Raw genomic sequence first — 19,731 nt, forward strand, 5'->3', positions numbered from 1 at the left:
TAGGTGGTCAAGGAATTACAAAGATAGAAGACCAATAAAAATCGGAATGCATTTCAATACGTAAACTCGATTATGACCTTAGAAAACTAAGATGTTTGCCGAGTAGGGGTGCTAACAGTTAGGTACGTGTGCCTTTTTTTCAAACAGAACTGGTGGTACCGGTTATTTGCGAAAAACAGTAACTGAAACTGAATAGAAGCCAATCGGTTAACCGGTCAATCAATTCAGTTAATCATCGGTTTTTCAATTTTCATAGTATTTTATATAATAAATATAAAATATCACATTATAAATAATATATTATATATTATAAATATATATTTATAATATAATACATATATACAAATATACGTATATTGGTCGGTTCAGTTGACTTGTAATTTTTAGTTCAATTTTATCAGTTCGTTCGATTTTTCAGTTTTTTTCTGGCTGACTAATCTAACCTTTTTAGTGATTCAGCATGCATTGCATCACGATAAGCCATCTGTATGTATGCATCTTCTGAGTGCTGACCAAGGTTTAATACATGGATGTAGTGGAATGATTTGTGTAAGTTTGGATATATTAGTTAAACTCTTATGTATCCCACAAATACATTAATGATACTAAACCTAAATTTCAAATAATTATAATAAAATATAAATATAATAAATGCACATTTTGATAGGCATCAAATAATGACCAAGATAGGTCCTTAAAAGATTGGTGGCTGGACGTTTCAAAGAATTTGTTGCTTGAAGGGGATTGGCAAAAGGAAATATGTATTTTTCTGTTATAGTATGTGGAAGAGCAGAAATTTGAAGGTTTATAAAAATCTTTTGACTCCTCATTTTAAGATCATTGAAAAGGTCCTCAACTCACTTATGGAATTTCAAGAATGTTCAAATAAGCTTAATGGGGATGGTTTAACCAAAGACTATAAATACATAAGGTGGAATTCCCCGGATTCTGGTGAGATTAAAATTAATTTTAATGCATCTCAGATGGAGGATGGTATGTGCACCATTGTGGCTCTTGCTAGGAATCACTTGGGTGCAATTTTGGATTTTAAAGCTTATAAATTGGGTTTTACCTCCATCAATAGAGCGAAAACTTGGGCTGCCTGGGAAGCCCATAATTTAACTTTAAATTTCATACTTTCCTATCATAATTGAGAGTGATTCCAATATTGATTCACCATCTTAACAAGTCCAGTCCATGCGCATGGAACCTAAGGAATATCATTCAAGACTGCTGTGAGCTCAAGGAGAATAATGGAAAAGGGATCATCTACAAGCATGCTCATGAAACCCAGTCGCCGGATGACATCTGTGTATCTCTAAATCTTTGTAAGTTGCCTTGGCCGTTGGCGTTTATTTGTTAGTGTTTGTGGGGACATGCTACCCCACGTCTTATGTAGCCCCTTACTATTATTATCGAAAAAAAAAAGGATTGAATTCAACCTATATCATTTAAGACATAAAATTCTTTTTTTATAATTAACTTGACTCTCATGTCTTTTGACGGTTCGCAAGTAAGACCCTCGGCCTCATCACAAGTGACAAAGCTGCACCCGTCTCCAAATTCAACAGCATGAGATAATAAAGGAAGTACCCCCACAGTTGCTACCATGTATTAGATATGCATAATATGTAATAAGATAGAAACGGGAATAAAATACAGTATACTTTCCTGAATTATTGAACAAAATAGCCTCCAAAAATCATAAGCGCACATACGCCCATTAAAGGCTAGCAACATTATTCAGAACTCAAAACCAGACCAACTCAATCAGCAGGTAAATGATCCAGGTTATGTAAGAATGTATTAAACAAGACCAGCAACAGCAAGGTAAAAGAGGACTGCCTTGAAAAAAAGGACCGCCCCCCCCACCCAAAGGCCAGGTAAAATCAAAGTTCCAATTATCCCACACCCTAGTAGGATGGGATGGATAGTCATCAATCCTCAGCCAACCAACAATTTATTTCCCTCCAAGAAGCTGTAAGTGGGCACCTCCAAGTTGTATGGTGCCGGGCCCTTTCGTATCCTGCCAGAGATATCATAGTGAGACCCATGGCAAGGACAAAACCACCCGCCAAAGTCCCCAGCATTAGGCAATGGGATGCAACCCAGATGAGTGCAGACACCAATGACGACCAGCCATTCCGGATTCTTAACCCTGGCAGCATCCTCCTGTGGGTCCCGCAGGGATCCCACATCAACGCTGTTGGCAAGCTTTATATCCTCCTCAGTCCGGCGCCTGATAAAAACTGGCTTTCCCCGCCACTTGACAGTCACAGTGGTCCCTGGCTCAATGCTGGAGAGATCAACCTCAAGGGAGGCAAGTGCAAGAACATCCTTGCTGGCGGACATACTCAGCACAAATTTGAGAACGAGGAGTCGGATGAGTGAGGCATACACAAACCTCCCACCCGTCAAGACAAAGTAGGCAAATGCCCGCTTGCTAGGGTCACCTGGAGGGAAACGCTCGTGATTGTGTTCATCATACACAATCTTTGAAGTTGGGTTCTTCACAGCAGCTACAGTTGCAGGAATGTCTGATATGATTCCATAGTCATGCCGTGGGGCAAGTGATTCAGAAGCAAACCCTGTCATATAAAATAACTATCAGAAAGCCATTAGACAAACAACACTCTCTATCACATACTACCTGTACGTTACCAGTGGCAAACCCTGGCAATATAAAACAACCATTTATCAAACAACACTCTCTATCACATACTGCCCGTACATACTGCATGTACGTCACCAGTGGCAACACTCTACCACATTCCAATGACCCTTTTTTTGTCGATAAGTTAAACGGTAAACAGTTAGTAGATGGCAAGGTTAAGGCAAGATTTGATCCAAGGTCTGGAGTTCGACTCTCCAAAGATTAATAACATCGCCACCAGAATGCAACAACATATTATTAGCTAGAAAACATCAGAGAGACTGTGCAAGAATCCTAAAGCACAAGACCAGACAAGGACTATTTGTATTGAAAAAGGTTCAAAGTATCAATATGCCCGATATGCAAAAATTATGTATCATATGTTTCAAATGGCCGAAACACTTTGCTAAAAAAATCAGGAAATGAATCAGGACATCTACAGGAAGAGTATTTTCCTTTAGAAGTGGCCAGATGTCCTAAGACTCCTAACTCACTGTATTTAGTGTTCTGGTGAGCTTAAGATACAATGCGATATGTCCAATACTGTGAACCATGGTATTGGATTCACATCCAATGCCTACTCATGGAAATCAATAACACTCTCTGAAGATGTCCAAATATACAACCCTTTATATACTTATTTTCCCAGAGGCAACAAAGTCAAGATATCCTACAAACTCACGGCAATAATTGATGAACATTCTTTTACAATAAGGGGTAACAAAAAAATGTATCCTCACATAAATCGGTAATATTATTTGATAATACTGCTTGCAGCAAATTTCAACTCCTGTTCAAGGAAGAAAAATCAATGGGGATCTGTACAATTAATTGAAAGAAATCAATGGTCTACTAATAGAGTCATCATTCACCAGTAACTGTGAGGACAATTCTCAGTTAATTCACAAAGCTTTCAGGTTTTCCTTTCAACTTCTTTTTATGGGATTTTTTTTTTTTTTGAAAGGCAAGGTAATTTTATTGAAACAAAAGAACAGATACAACAGGACCCTCGCCAGAAGAGGACTGGCCCAGAAATATATCAGATTACAGACTCCACAGAGACCAACTCAAATTACAGACTCCATAGGGAGTTAGGGACTGAGATCTGAGCAGCTGAGGCACATTCAGGTGCTTAAATTCAGGGTTAGAAGAACCCCAAGAGATCAGCTTGCTCACCACCCTTTGCACTTAACTCATTTGTGCTTTTATTGTTATAGAAGATTCTGTTGTTTCTTTCAGACCAGATGAACCAGAGAACAGCTGGTGGAATAGATTTGCACAGCAACTTTCCTTTCTTCTTGAGGCTCCCAACCTTCCAACAGCACAACAAGTCTTTAACAGTAATCAGCATAACCCAGCAGATTCCCACAGCTTTCAGGAAGTGCTCACCTGAGAGGAGATTGGACAGTGTAGACAAAGGTGATTTGTAGATTCCGTCTGAGACCCACAAAACCCACAAGAAATACCCAGAAGCTGAACACCTCTTCTTTCCAAATTAGATCTGGAAGGCACTTATCTAGAGTCATTGTCCAAACTAGGAAATTAGATTTGGAATGACTGATCAGATTCCAGATCTGACTGAAAGGAAAGCTCATAAGACCTGAACTGCTAAGCTTGAGGGCCAAAGATTGACTGAGAAACAGCCATCACCATTCACACTTCCAGCTCCACTCGTCCTCCAAGTTAATATCTATCCCCTGCCCTGTAACACCTCCAACAACTCCACAATCTCATCCATTTCCTAGTCAAACAGGTTTCGTCTAAATTGAGGGGTCTAAATCATCCCATTTTCAGAAACAGTGTAGGAATCGGCCACCGAGGCATCATGATTAGCAGCACATTGGAACAGGAGGGGGAATTCCTCAGCCAAGGGACTCTCCAACACCAAGGGTCCTTCCAAAAATTAATTGTCACCTTTACCCACCTTAAAGTTTACTCCTTCCAAGACAATAGGAAGGTTTTTCATTATGCCTTTCAACAAGGAGAAGCCCCAGTTTATATAGTTGTAATTATATTTCAAATTTTTTTGGTAAGTTGTAATTATATTTCAAATTCCTATTTTAGTTACCTAAAATCCAAAATTTATATAGTTTTTACAATTCTGATCTAAGTCAAATCCATGATATTAAATACTTGATCACAAACAACATACACTCAAACCCCAAAAGTTAGCATCCATATAACAAAAAATTGCATGTTACATCAATTATTAGACAAAAGACTTAAATCAGAAATCAGATACTAAATTACTGTATAGCATTATCAAGTTTGACATGCCCAATACCTCCCTCACCAAAAAAATAAATCTTTTTCTCAACATCACATCATATAGATCATCATCATCATTATCATTATCAAAACCTTGTCCAACTATATGGAGCTACATGAATCCTGTTTCACCAATCCATACTGTGTTATACCCATATTAAATTATGAGTGCTTAAACCATATCTTACTATTTCAACCCACGTCCTTTTTCATCTGCCCCTAGCCTTTCTAGCCCCCTTCAACTTGCAGCAATCGCTTCTTACAGGTACAGTAGATGGTCTTATATGCACTTAAAACAGACATAAAATTCAATAATGCTTTTCTTCCACCAAATGTAAACCAGCATTCTAATCATTGGCACACTTTGTTAAGCTCTGATTAGGAATCTTTACACTGAACTTTGTTTTTTTATTATCAATCAAAAAAAAAGAACACTCAAGACTCAAAAGTTTGAATGAACATTTACCTTTTAGCTCTAACCTTGACACATAGAAGGCTGTCAAGGAGGTAACCAGGGCTGGGAGATTGTTACAAAGGGTAATGAGAATAGATACTGCCAATCTTAGAATTAGCTCTGTAAAAGGGTCCAATCATGGTTCATTTCAAGATTTTTACAGAATGTTACATCAAACTTCAACCAATCACATTATAGACATAACATGGTCTACTTTTCATTGGTTCACATTTCACAAGATGTTCTTATCATTAAAGACTTTAACAATGCTAAAGATGTTAGTGTGATGTATTGCTTTTATCACTGGTTCATTAACATTTAAGTTATGTTGTAGCAATTTCCATGGAATGCACCATAGATTTTGCGCTATAAGTGATATTGTAGAAATGCAGTTTAGGATCCATCATCATCTAAGCCTTGTCCCAACTATATGGGGTCGGCTACATGAATCCTTTTCCTTTTTTTTTTCATGATATGTCTACATGGATCCTTTTCTTTTTTTTTTTTTCATGATGTCTACATGAATCCTTCTTTGCCATTCCATTCTATTCCATTTGGGGTTATCTTCTCTTAAAGGTTAATGAAAAATAATTGTTCTGGGAATACCATAAAATACTTAACTTTATGAAAGTATGCCATTGGATATACATGTATATAAGTTACATATAATTTTACTCAATATTATATCTTGCCACCTCTTAAGTGTGCTGCCATTGAACAAGCATGTAAATTTTACACGCACATACACATGTACATTCCACTTAGTGTGAATTTGCATGTTTTACCTATTTTCCCTTCTTGGGAGTTAACACAAATTTTACTTTGTTGTAGAAGGCTTGCATGATGATAATGATAAGCATCCACACAGACCCTTGAACTTAGAAGCAATGTTGTCAAAATCTTACGATTTACGATATGATTCACGAATTGAACCATGAACCCCAAGGGTTTCGATTCAAATCTTATGTCCGAATCCTCCTTTGCAAAAATCTTACGACTTTTGTTTGAATCCTACGATTTGATTCATAAATCTTACAATTTATATGATTCACTACTATTCAAATAAATTGATTAAGAATTAGTTCTCTACTTTGTTTTGTTTTAGTAAATATCTAGTTTGTCAAGGGGTTTCTTTTTAAGACTAGAAATTGAGTTTTTGTTAATATCTAGGTTAAAGAGCCATTATATGTGGATTTATTTGACTTTCAAGTCAAACTTGACTGTATCATCTCAGGTTTCTATTATATAAGTGGTAAGTTCTATTATTTTAGGTACATATATGGTATATATAGATTAAAAATAAGGGAAAGTCACTTTCCTATATATATATATATTTGTCCTTTTAATATATCTATAGCTAATTTTTTGACAAGTATATAAATAATCTTACGATTTACGATATGATTCACGATTCAATTCGATTCAACCTTCTCTACAATTTACGATACGATTACGATTTTCAAAACATTGCTTAGAAGTAACCCGTGTTGGATATTCATTAAAGCATGGTTAAGAAGCATGTCACTGAAAAGGGAATAGAAGATTAATAAGCAGTGGAGAACAAATATTTCATCTTACTATCGAAGAAAATACATAAGATAACAATTCAAGAAAAATCTCTACTTCTACAACATTTCTAGTTAAATTGATATTTCATGACAGTATCTATAAAAAATTAATATTTCGTGACAGTTTTGAGTTTTGCCTGTGAAATAAGTCAGATGGAAACCATTCTCCAAAATGACAGTCTATTCTCTCAAATAAGAGTTCTACAACACAAGTGAAGGAGTGCTGGGGTAGCACTAAATAGCAAAGCTGCGCACAACACATTTGTTTTCACTCAGAACAGATGAAAATTGACTCAATGAATGAGTAACCACATAAATGGAACAAGACATGAACCGTTACACACAATGAATTAAGGGATAAGAGTAAAGGTTTGCTACTAAAGCTTCAGCAGCAAAACATGATGCTGAAATGTCATGAATGGCTGACATGGGATCTCTGGAGCATGTTTATAATCAATGTCTATAGGAGATTAGGAGTATTGGCCCAAATGCCCCCAGAGATGCCTAATTTATCCTAATCCAATCATGTTATGCAGAAGCTTCAGCAGCAGAACCATGCTCAAAGAAAATACATCAGACAAGTTCAACATCTTGAGTAGTAAATGATACATGGCAGTGACAAAAGAATTGAATTCCTTTTTGTTCAACCAGTATCCCAAGCAACATTGCCTCTCTTTCTGTTATCTATTACATTCTAATAAGAAAACACATGACTCTACGGAGGCTTTGTGGGTGAAAAGGAAAAAAAAGAACCAAATGAAAGGCAAGATCAACTTCCACATGCTAGAAAATAACTGCAAGAACACTGTCTACAGAAACCCATGTAGAAGGAAATTATCCTGGAAAATTCAGAGTAAAATCAACATAATCATTTTTTCTCCAACTATCAGAAGACTACATTCAATGTTCTAATTGGCTCATCGCTATTATCTGTTTGCCCCATTCAATCCCCCATCACTACCCTAATAACCAAAACTGTGAAAATCAAGGAAGTCCTCACACAAATGTGTTTAAGAAGACACAAAATCCATTTCCTTAACAATCTGCCCAAGTGCCCATCCCTAAATTGAGAAGGATGTTGACCATTACATTGGTATAGACGTATGCATTGCCATACATGATAAAGCATTTATGACAATACCATTATATATCAGGTTTTCATCCACCTATTGTAATATATCAGTTCCGGTACATTAGAGTCATCAAAGACAATAAATCAAATAGGAATATGGCATCCTAGAAGGGTATTTCCTAAACCACGTGATCCAATATAATGGCCCTTTTATACTGCATTGAACCTATATCCAATGTATGATTCATAACATCTTCCACTGATCAATAACTCAAAATCCTGCTTCAACAGATTCTTGTAAAAGGCCATGCCAGTCTTCTTTGTCAGACAAATTAATAAACAATTGACAAAGAAAAACGTAGTGCAGGTTATATGGATGCAATGTAACTTCAAATAAGTTAATATACAATTGACCAAAAATGAAGTGGCGCAGGTTATATGCATGCAATGTCACGTCAAAAAAAAAAAAAAAAAACAGACGAGTTTTGACGAAGCAAAATAAAAAAAATAAAAAAAAAATGCTGCATCTAATTGAAACAGTTAACCAATCACGTGGTTTGAGATAATATCCAGATAACCCGGCTGGAACCCAAAACCATACGCAGGACAATTGACTATGGAACTTTGTCTTTGGTATTTTCACGAATCCTCCGATCACCCCCTCTACCCACTATGCGCAATTGGAAGACGTTAACTTAAAGACAAGTTTACCATCAATTGAATGATCTGCGAGGACTAAACCCAAGCTGATGCCTTAAACGTTGGAATTCATAAAGATTAAACGAAAAATAGTAGCTTCTTTTTTTTCTTTCCTATCTATTTTAATTTCCAAAACTCTAACAACCCAAATGAAAGATTTCCCTCTTATTTTAGCTCCAAAATATGTCCTTTTTGAATGAGTGAAAAATCCATTCCTTTTCGCCTTCAACATACGATCTCACTAATCAAAATAAATAAAGGGCGAGACTCTAAAATGGTGCAATTTTCTAACTAAGGGGAAAAAATCAAAATAAAAGACGACATAAGGCAAACAGAAACAAAGGCAAGGTCATAACAACAAAACCACCTTCAAATGGAGAACTCAAAATTTTCATCTTAAGATAATATAGTAGATTAAAATCTCACTGATCGAAGGAAGCGAAACAGGAACTCTCGAAACAAGGCATTAAAAGAAGCATCAAAGTAACAAAATGAAAACCTAAATCTGCATATGCAGATGAAACTAAAATAAAGGCCAGAGGAAACTCTAACCTTTGATGGGATCGCGGAAAATCGATGTGGAAGGGAATCCATAGTTAGAGCAGATCGATGACTTGGAGTTATCAGAAGCAGCTGCGTCGCCGTTGATTAGGTTCCTAGTATGGATGACTGACGCGGTCTGATTGGGACGCCAGTACAGAGACGAGAGTCTCCTCCCTGCAACTCTTAACATCTTCTCCTGCTCTTCCTAGGGTTTTGAATACTATTAAAAGAGTGAAAATATGACTATAGAATACGATTGCTCGCCGGGGAGAGGAGAGGAGAGGAGAGGAGAGGGAAGGAAACGCGGTAAGTAAAAGAGGAAGATTTACCAACGAACCAGAGAAGAAAAGGACAGGGAGTCTCGAATTGCCGATGCTACCAGTACGCGCGTGAAGGGAAAAAATGTGTTTACCAAATCACCCAACTTCGACGATACCCGTGGACAAATATCAACACCCCGTTGGGAGGGGCAAATTACGGGATTTTAGTCCGTGACCGGTGGCTCAATTGGTAGGGTGACGGGTCTATGACTGGGGGCAGGATGGCAGCGTGGCAAAAGCCCAACCCGAACCCGGCCCATGAATAGGTAGGTCTACAGTCTGCTTGGGCTTCTGGCTAGAAACAGTGAAGGAGGAGTCTACTTTTTAAGGAAATCAACTTGGTAAAAAGCCCGTGCTGCCCTGAAAGCTCGTCGAGGCATAAACTAGCTTTTCGGTTAAGTTTAGAAGTGTAATCATCGAAGGTGATTCTCAACTTGTCATCAATCTACATTTATATTATATTATATAAGATTGTGTTTGATTGCAGTGCAATTTTATTTGTATTAGAACAAATGTATGGGAGTGCAAATAAAATAATAGAAGTTTTGGTTTAATTTTGTTTTGGATAGTAAATCATAATTTGCACTGCTATGGTTTTGCATCAATGCAAATAAATTCACATTGCAACCAAATACGGCCTAAAGTATTATTAAAAGAACAAATTATAGTTTAAAACTTTTGTATGATTAAAATATCCCGATTTTGATCTCTCTCTCTCTCTCTAATTGAAAATTGCAGTTTATATCATTTAATTCCCTCTCATTAAGTTTTATATTTAACGTATTAACTTTTTATCTTGCTTATTGAATCATGTCTTGACTAAATTTTCATTCTCTCTCATTGAAATCTATATTTAAGCTATTGTTTTCGCTACTAACTTATGTCAATTAGATTTATATCAAATACTTTCAACCAATGTTTAAAAATCAAATAAGACCGGTTGGTTGAACCGTGACTTGAATCTGATCGGTTCGATCATACCGTAGTAACCAGACTTGCTCAAAACTCACTAAAAACCGGTTGACCGACTAGCTAACACTGATCAAACCTTAGACACATGAACCTCTCACTTATTCGGTTCTATGCTTGGTCTAATTCTCTAAACCTTGCTTTCAATAATATAAAATCCATGTTTTTTAAAATTGACAAAAAAATAAAACCATTCTTCACCCTTGGTGGTGGGTAAGCAATTAAATCATTTAGGTCAAAAGGGTCAAAACATGATATCATAGTCAAATAATAATTTTTTTTTAAATAGAACGACTGCTAAAAATTACAAAAAAAAAGTTTAAAATTTTGACATATTTCTTATATTTTATATTAATCATATTAAAGAAAAATATGTGTGATAAATAATATTAGTTTTTAACGGTGTTGTAAATTAGATACATAATTTAAAATTGGCTAGAAAATAAATTTGGTGGCATGCCAACTGATGAGGGTAGATTTGCCCCTCTACTGACATCATGACACATGGCATATCATAACAGTTGGACTACATCCCAGCATCACCTAGGCGACAAATTGCCTTAGACAAAATGGGGTCCCAGCTGACGACCTGCCTCTACCGCCAACCTGGCGACATACTTTTGTTGCCGACCTGGCGACCTGCCTCCCTGCCGCCAGCCTGGTGACCTACCTCTCTAGAAGCATGCCAATTGTCTTTGAACCTTTTGGGATCACATCGCATAACCTTAGGCCTTGTCCTCATCCCGCTCGAATCGGAGAAAAATGGTAAGCCTTATTAATTGGCACATTATCCTCCATCCAAAGCGGAACGGACCCCTACGTCGTGGGTCAAGGATTCCGAGAGCATTTTGCGAGACCCACGGCAGCCCAACTATATAAGGGTGCAATCCCCTAAGACACAGGTAGATGTGCAATTTAGTTCTCGTAACTCTCCACCTCTCTCGCATTTAACTATCTTAAAATCTCTAATTCGCTAACTTAAGCATCGGAGTGCCCACCCCGGGTAAAGCAACCTGGTCTCTTTGACATTGTTTCCTTGCAAGTCGCATCAAAACCACCTATCCAGTTCATAACCATTCAGCTAGGCATCAGAGCCACATCTCCAGCTCGTAATCATTTAGCTAGGCATCAGAGCCACATCTCCAGCTCATCACCACTCAGTTAGGCATCAAACCCAACTCTCCAATTTGTCACCATTCAATTAAGCGTCCAAGCCACATTCCAGTAGGGATTATTCAGCCAGGCATCCAAATCACCTGCCAACTGGGAACTGCCAAATTACGCATCATCACCAACAATTCAACATTTGTGGTCAAAATGTGTGGAACATTGATGTTGAAGTTAAATATTTAAAATTTAAAAATATATAAATACAATATATGAAAAATATATAAAATTCATCAAGATTTTATACCAATCATATTAAAGAAAATTGAGTGTGATAAACAAAAAATGTTCTCATTGATGATGGAGATTATATAAAAAATTAAAAACTAAAGAAAAAGAATGAAATCATTTTCCTATATGGTGGAGGGTCAACAACTCAACATTTTGGGATGTGTCAACACTTGGTATAAAACATTTGGGCATCTAATATCATATACTCATCGCACCAAACAAATTATGCAAAAAAATAAATAAATATAGAAAACTTTAGGACATTTTATAATACTTTACAATTATTCACATTAAAGAAAAATAAGTATGATAAACAAAAATAGTTCTTTTGATGATGGAAATGAAATACAAATTTTAGGACTAGCCCAAAATTGAAATTGTTTTACTATTTGGTGGTAGATAAACAATTCAACCTTTCAATCAAACGTGTACAGCCCTTGAAGTCATAATTAAATAGTGAAAATAAAAAATAAACAAAAATTACAAAAAAAATGTGTTTTGTGGAAAACGTTTGGGTACATATCGAATGCTTTATATTGATCATATTGAAATCTACCAAAAAATAAAATTGTTTTCCCATTTGTTGGTAGGTCAATAGTTCAATCATTTGGGTCAAATGTATCAACCCATATTGTCATAATTAAATAATAAAAATTAAAAGATAAAAAAAGACAAAGATTTCAAGAAAATATCACAAAAAAATGTAGAAAACACATGTAAAAATCTTATTACTATTATCACTGTCGTCATTATCATCATCTAAAATTACCATGTATGGATACACCATCGTGGAATGTCAAGATAACCATAAAGAATGTGATATATGTTTTTTCTTTTTTGGCAATAGATTTGGATTGACCATTAGTGCCTACTAACAAGTCTCCATAAAGATTAATGGAATAGCTGATTGGATAGCTTTTTTTTTTTTAAGCCTAACAAGGCAAAATTTATTTGTCCCCTAGAATTTGACATAGATAAAAGGGAAATACTCATCATATATATGTGGATGGATGTTATATGCACATAGCTTTTGATTTTAAGTGAGATGGGCTCTTTTGATTCTCTTTCATCCATTTCTTTATTTTGTTCTTAAGAGAAATTGTCTCTTTGTTGACATCAATTGTATCAATCTCTTGGATAAATTAAATATAATTTAAGCCTTCAAAAAAAAAAAAAAGTGATATTGGCATCATTCTTAAAGTAGCCATTCATTTAAAAAAAAAAAAAAGTCATTCAGTTAAGCATAACCTCATTCAATTTAAGCATTTATCAAAAAAATAAAAATATAAAATATAAAAAAAAAACATAACCGCAATCCATTAACGTATCATACTTATCTACTGTCCTCTCCAGCTACATTTAGGTGATTCTAGTCTGCTGCCCATGAATATGCTACACACACGAATCCCCACAGGACACCACAGCCATTCACCGAGAACATTTCTCTATAAATGACAACATAAAAATAAGAGAAATGCGGATGATATTCTCCATGTATGGCTGCAAGGTCTTGCAGGGAGGTGTGGGTAGCGTTAATGTTGGTAGCAGATCCAAGCGGTAAACATTTACGTGGTTGATCCAAGCTCACGTCAGTATCCTCATCCGATGTTGGACCATTTTCTTACAAACCTAGCATTTGACGTAGAAGAAAAGTCCAAGAAACAAGGCTTACTTTTGTCTCGTAGTGCAGGGCTAGTGCACGGAAACTAGGCTCTACTTAAACCTAAAACCTTGCCCCGGTGCTGAACTTAGTGGAGCATAGACCAGCGCAGTCTAGCGATTTTTCTTTGCTTTTTCCTTTACCAATTACAGATGGATAACACACGTAGAGCATCATAGGTTGATATTGTGGATTGGAAGTGGAACATCATGCATGGGACCCATGTGAAAGGATGTACGGTTCTTGATGCAATCGTAAGCGGGACAAGAAAATCAAGTGATACCCAACATCCCTTCTCCAATCTCCACGCAGTGGAGAGGAACAGTAGGAGTAGGAGTACGAATCCAGCATTTGAATTGACCAGGAAAAAGAAAAAGAAAGAAAGAAAAATAAGCATTTGACGCGTCTCTAATTCATTTATAATCAGCAGTAAATTATCCGTGATAGAGAGAAGAAAAAAAAATCAGAAACTTAAGATAAAATAATAAGAAATAGGGGAAAAGATAAAACAAGAGATCTAAGACGGCCAGGAAAGTACAGAACCCAGCCTTTCAGAGAAGAACTGACTGAGCTGAAGCACCTGGCTCTTTCTGTACTTTCCTGCATTCACATTGCCCCAAGAAAATATTATTAATTTCTTATTTTTATTTATTCTCACGTTAAATTACCCATTAAAATAGAATTTTTACCTGGTGCTCTATAATATACTACTCTTTTGTTTTACCATTATTATTTTATCTTTTTTTTTGGGTGAAAATGAGGGAATACCACTGGTAATTTTTCTTAATAGCGATATCCGTCAAAGTACTCGACTGTAACAGGCTAACAGCCGAACCGGCTTTGCAAATAACCATGAGCTGTGAAATCTTTCGTCAGAAATGCCATGAACCCAAAGCCAAAGCCAAGCACCACTTCTCTGTCATCATCTCTAAGCCGTATCTTAAAGTGTTAAATCATTATTTCTTACACATTTCTTTCATTACGTATCTTTTTGGTCCAATTTTGTGCCCTTTTAAGCCATTTAACTTGTAACTATTTATATTTTGTCACACAGGTTCTGCAGGTGATGGTCTTTACCCAAATCATCTAAGCTCATTTTATACCTGCTAGAGCTACTTCTGATACCTGTGATGCTTTGAACATATTTTACAAAGCTTTGCCCAAAGTTTTAAAAACCAATGTTTTTCACCGCTCTTGACCTGGCTGAACCGTCATCCAGTCAGGATTCTGGGTCTGGTTCAGTCAAGACCCACCAGTTGGTCAAAAGTTATTGATTTAGTTAAGAACCTTTCAATTCGATCAGATTGACTGTTGATCCATTTGACTTGATAATAGGGAGCAGGTTGCATATTTAATGCATATAAACTTTTGGAGGCCACAATTTTGCATTGAAGTTTTTTTTTTGGTGATCTATACATTCCAAGGAGTTGTAGCGTGTCCTTGGCCCGCTATTTTTTGCAAAAAAAAAATCTCTTTTTTGACCTCAAATTACAATTTTTTATATTGTTTATAAAATAAAAAGTATAAATTAAATATAAAATAATACATATAACATATGTAAAACATATTTACACACACACACACACACAAATGGTTCAGCCTTTGAGTCGATTTTTAAAACATTGTTAAAAACTAACATAGAACCAGAACTGTTTTGGCCACTGGTTTTAGGGTTAACGATTCAACTATTTGATTCGAACAAATGGCTCGTTCCAACTTAAAAATAAAAATAATAAAAATAAAAAATGGTCAAAACCATTGAACGAATCAAATGGACCGACAATTCAACTGCTCAAATCAATGAATCATTAACCAAATCAACGATTTTTGGCTAATGACCAAATTAAGAGTGAAACGAAATCAATTGTCTAAACAATTTCTGGACCAAATGGTCCAACCGTCTAAATAAAGGATGGTTCAAAACATTGGCTTTGCCAAAATCACTTAAGTAAATGCTCAATCCAACTGAACATAAATCAAACAAAGATTGACAAGGTCTTTTTAATCATCACCCAATTAGACATGAATTAGTGCAAATACAAAGTTTACAAATACTACATGTAAGGTTTTGCAGTAAAACATATTTTTATTTGCACTCTTCGCAATACAAATATGTGCAACAGAAAACCTTGTATTACGATCTTTTCTGAACTTTGTATTTGTATATCATACACACTATACAGCTTTGTTTCCAAGAGAGGTGCTAATTAACAAAGTCAGCCTCAACTTTTTTTAGATTTGTTTCCAAAAGCCCTCTTTCTCCCCCAAGTAATGAGGATTGAGGACTGAGTATGATGGACTCGAGGTTCACTGACTTCACCACAAAAAACCTACAGCTTTGTGGATTTCCCATGGCTCCTTATTCAAAGGAGTGCTAAGTGGCCATCACAGCCATTAGGTTATCCGCTCCTTGGTGAATAGAATGTATTCATTCGAAAATAGGTTAATATTCATTAATCAAAAAATAAATAAATAATTCATAAGCATGTATACAAATTAATGTAAATAAGCAGATAAAGGATAAAAATATAAATTCACATTATAATAATATGCATAATATTTGGATTTAACCCAAAACAAGTATTCTCTAGATTATATAGGTATATAAAACATATCATTATAGGTGCAGTCGCTTTATACCTAAACCAGGTTGGTCTGCTCATTTATAAAAAATAATATATTTTATAACCCATCAGTAATTTTTTTCAATTCCTGAAAAATATACTAAAATATCTCTTTTTGTCTAAAAATGCACCCTAAAAATCTCGAGAATATTATGCATGTCTCACATGAATAGTAGTTGAAATTACAAAATTGGTCTTTTGATGGTTGGCCTGTTCGGGCTCCAGCCTGCAGAGCCATATAATGCAACTGTAATTTCAACGATTCAGTGGGACCCCGTTCACTCCGGCCCATATGTGTATACGTGTAATGCCAATAAAAACCGTCTATATATAACATTAGGGTTTATTCGAACCGTATAATGAAATGATATCGCATCAGAAATTGATTCACGCCAGATAAAACAGTCCTCCGTCAAGGTAAATAAATAAGGACACCAACGATAGATTCGACTCAAATTTTGACGGGTCTCTGTTTTTTTTTTCTTTTTTTTTTTTGTTTATTATGAATTAAGTTTTAATTTTTAAGTGAATCACCAAAAAAAAAAGAAATTAAGTGAATGAGAGAACGTTATTTATACGTTACAGCGAGGGTATTTATGTAACATCAAACAGTGGACTTTATAGGACCGTGAAGGCGTGAAGTCGATAACTATTTCCGGGCTTTCATAGAGAGTGTGAGTGAGTGAGTGAGAGAAAGAGAGTTTCACTTTGCACTTTGGCTTTTGTGATGGACCCCGACGCCTTCTCTGCCAGCTTATTCAAGTGGGACCCTCGAGGAGGAGCCGCACCGCCGGCGAATCGTCTCCTTGAAGCGGTGGCACAGGCCCCAGCCTACCCCACTATACGACCGAGGGAGCTGGGAGGGCTGGAGGATTTCTTCCAGGCCTATGGTATCCGATACTACACGGCGGCCAAGATAGCGGAGCTAGGGTTTACTGTAAGCACACTTTTGGACATGAAAGACGAGGAGCTCGACGACATGATGACCAGCCTCTCACAGATCTTCCGGTGGGAGCTTCTCGTCGGTGAGAGATACGGCATCAAGGCCGCCGTTCGGGCCGAGCGGCGCCGCCTCGAAGAGGATGAAACCCGGCGACGCCACCTTATTGCATTAGACACCACTAACGCACTTGACGCTCTATCCCAAGAAGGTTGGTATAAGCTCCACTTGACACCTGGTATTACATTACATCATCACCATTACAGTATGGATTATGTTATCATTTCAAGATTTTTTAACTAACGTGAACCTGTAGTTCCAATACGCCGGATTTGGTTGGCTTCATGGACCGATGGACGATCACGATACTAGCATATATATGTTCGATTTGCCATGAAGTTTCTTGTTTTCCAATTAAACCAGGGCGTCTAAGCGAAAAAGAATGAGAAGACCGACCCATCACACTAAGCTATATATATTTCTTTTGACGCTGACGTTGTAACCAGGGCTTTCGGAAGAACCGGTGCAACAAGAGAAGGAGGCGGTGGGGAGCGGCGGAGGAGCAGGCGGTGGGGGTACATGGGAGGTGGCAGGCGCGGAAAGGAAGAAAAATAATCGTCGAAGGAAGACGCCGTCGAGAAGCGGGGACGAGGACGAAGATGATGAAGCAGCGGAGGATGAGGAGGGTGGAGTTGGCGGTGGGGAGCGACAGCGAGAGCATCCCTTCATAGTAACGGAGCCCGGTGAGGTGGCTAGGGGTAAAAAGAACGGGCTTGATTATCTATTCCATCTGTATGAGCAGTGTCGGGAGTTCTTGATCCAGGTTCAGAACATCGCCAAGGAGAGAGGCGAAAAGTGTCCTACCAAGGTAAGTAACGTACTCACTAATAAATAAATAATTTTAAACTCAATTCAACTCCTTGGGTTCGGTTGCAGCAGCCAGCACCGCGAGTGGTGAAGTTGATCGACCGACCTCATAGTCATGGGCAGAGTTGAGAGTTGGCTTTGGGCTTTTGCTCAGAGGCCAGAGAGGCATTGACGGAAGGTCAAATCCAGAGTTTGTAAGCGTAATCGTTTGTTGTAGGGGGGGGGGGGGGGGGAGTAGGGTAGGGAGCGCTCAGTGCAGGCCCTTTCAGGCAGGCTTCAGCCCTTTGCTTGAGACGTGAGGTTTGCACTGAGAGACTGGTTACCATATCGACGTAGTACACGGTAGAGGACAGCCGGAGTACTGTCACTTGCATGGTTACCGGCTGACTCACGCGTAATGACAAAAGTACCCCTATCAATAGCTATGTGCCGTTTTTTTTTTTCTTTCTTTCTTTCTTTAACTCGTTCAGAGTAGTACACGTTCAGACTAGAGGGAGGGTTACCCGTCTCGGTTCACGTGTAAATGACCGGTTGCAGGCTTACTTGTTAGATGTTTTGTTTGTTTGAGTAGTTTTATTTTTATTTACCAGGTGCCGACCATTAACCAACTATATTATGCGCATATGTAATAATAAGGTATTAGACTAGTAGGGCGGTGGGGCAACCTTACGTCCTTAGGAGGCTAGGAGGCCCATGGCCCATTCATTTATTTAATAATTATAATTATGGGCCGAGGAAGCTACATATAAACGGAATGCATGTGCATTTGGTTAATTTGGTTGTGAAGTGAGAAATGAGAAATGTACGTACCACAGGTGACGAACCAAGTGTTCAGGTATGCAAAGAAGGCGGGGGCAAGCTACATAAACAAGCCGAAGATGCGACACTATGTACACTGCTACGCGCTGCATTGCCTGGATGAAGAGGAGTCGAACACGCTGAGGAGAGCATTCAAGGAGAGAGGGGAGAACGTGGGGGCGTGGAGGCAGGCGTGCTACAAGCCGTTGGTATCAATGGCAGCACGACAAGGATGGGACATCGACGCCATCTTCAACTCTCACCCACGCCTTTCCATCTGGTATGTCCCCACCAAGCTCCGTCAACTCTGCCACGCCGAACGCAGCAACGCTGTTTCTGCTTCTGCCTGCTCTTCTTCTTGCGCTACCATCGCTCCCCCCTCTACCTTCTAACCACTACCCACTCAATCAACTATTGGATCTACATTTCCCTTTTATATATTTATTATATAATTATATAGAGAGAGAGAGAGGGAGAGAGACTGAGAGACTGAGAGCGCGAGATATGTTTCACTTCACGCTGTGTCGTCGTCGTCATATATTAGAGCATAAACTACTACTTCGTATGATATGGTGGATACTTGATATTTTACTTTCGTATAGTAGTTAAGGATGATGATTTAAAATGCTTGTTTTATGATTATCAGAATGAACTATCACCACACAACCCCGCTTGTATTATTGTACTTTGGTATACTTTTAGTTTTACATTATGAGTTGTGACACCGAGTTCCACCAACTTAGAGGCTGGCTGAGGTTTTTATCGCCACGCCAGTGATTTCTACACCTATATTTAGCCAATAGCCAATCGAAACTTAAGTACATGTTTGGATCGTACGAGTGGGTTTGGACTTTGGACTCAAAGTTCTATTCCCCGAATTGGAATGACCGGCTCCACC

The 19,731-nt window shown here is 37.6% G+C and overlaps 2 protein-coding genes across 2 annotated transcripts; one reads left to right on the forward strand and one right to left on the reverse strand.

The window, feature by feature from the left end:
* Positions 1–1,648: 1,648 nt before the first annotated feature.
* LOC148862312 (cytochrome b-c1 complex subunit Rieske-4, mitochondrial-like) lies at positions 1,649–9,716 on the reverse strand. The gene is made up of 2 exons (XM_088981657.1): positions 9,267–9,716; positions 1,649–2,588 (listed from the first exon to the last, which is right to left on the reverse strand). Exons 1-2 carry the CDS (start codon positions 9,445–9,447, stop codon positions 1,945–1,947), a joined length of 825 nt encoding a protein of 274 aa, XP_088837783.1. The 5' UTR covers positions 9,448–9,716; the 3' UTR covers positions 1,649–1,944.
* A 7,150-nt stretch (positions 9,717–16,866) lies between these two features.
* On the forward strand, positions 16,867–19,499 carry LFY (floral meristem identity control protein LEAFY). The gene is made up of 3 exons (XM_088981658.1): positions 16,867–17,379; positions 17,675–18,036; positions 18,851–19,499. Exons 1-3 carry the CDS (start codon positions 16,956–16,958, stop codon positions 19,223–19,225), a joined length of 1,161 nt encoding a protein of 386 aa, XP_088837784.1. The 5' UTR covers positions 16,867–16,955; the 3' UTR covers positions 19,226–19,499.
* The last annotated feature ends 232 nt before the right edge of the window (positions 19,500–19,731 follow it).

Source organism: Nelumbo lutea, chromosome 3 (assembly GCF_056320005.1).
Source record: "Nelumbo lutea isolate HS-2025 chromosome 3, American lotus-T2T, whole genome shotgun sequence".
NCBI classification, from domain to species: domain Eukaryota; kingdom Viridiplantae; phylum Streptophyta; class Magnoliopsida; order Proteales; family Nelumbonaceae; genus Nelumbo; species Nelumbo lutea.

What these genes read in the sequence shown, in the direction of transcription:
- LFY (XM_088981658.1), top strand. Translation starts at nt 16,956, where the DNA reads ATGGACCCCGACGCCTTCTCTGCCAGCTTATTCAAGTGGGACCCTCGA. An exon ending in TGACGCTCTATCCCAAGAAG is followed by an intron (nt 17,380 to 17,674) that starts GTTGGTATAAGC and finishes CGTTGTAACCAG; the next exon opens with GGCTTTCGGAAGAACCGGTG. An exon ending in GCGAAAAGTGTCCTACCAAG is followed by an intron (nt 18,037 to 18,850) that starts GTAAGTAACGTA and finishes TACGTACCACAG; the next exon opens with GTGACGAACCAAGTGTTCAG.
- LOC148862312 (XM_088981657.1), bottom strand. Translation starts at nt 9,447, where the DNA reads ATGTTAAGAGTTGCAGGGAGGAGACTCTCGTCTCTGTACTGGCGTCCC. An exon ending in TTTCCGCGATCCCATCAAAG is followed by an intron (nt 2,589 to 9,266) that starts GTTAGAGTTTCC and finishes TTTATATGACAG; the next exon opens with GGTTTGCTTCTGAATCACTT.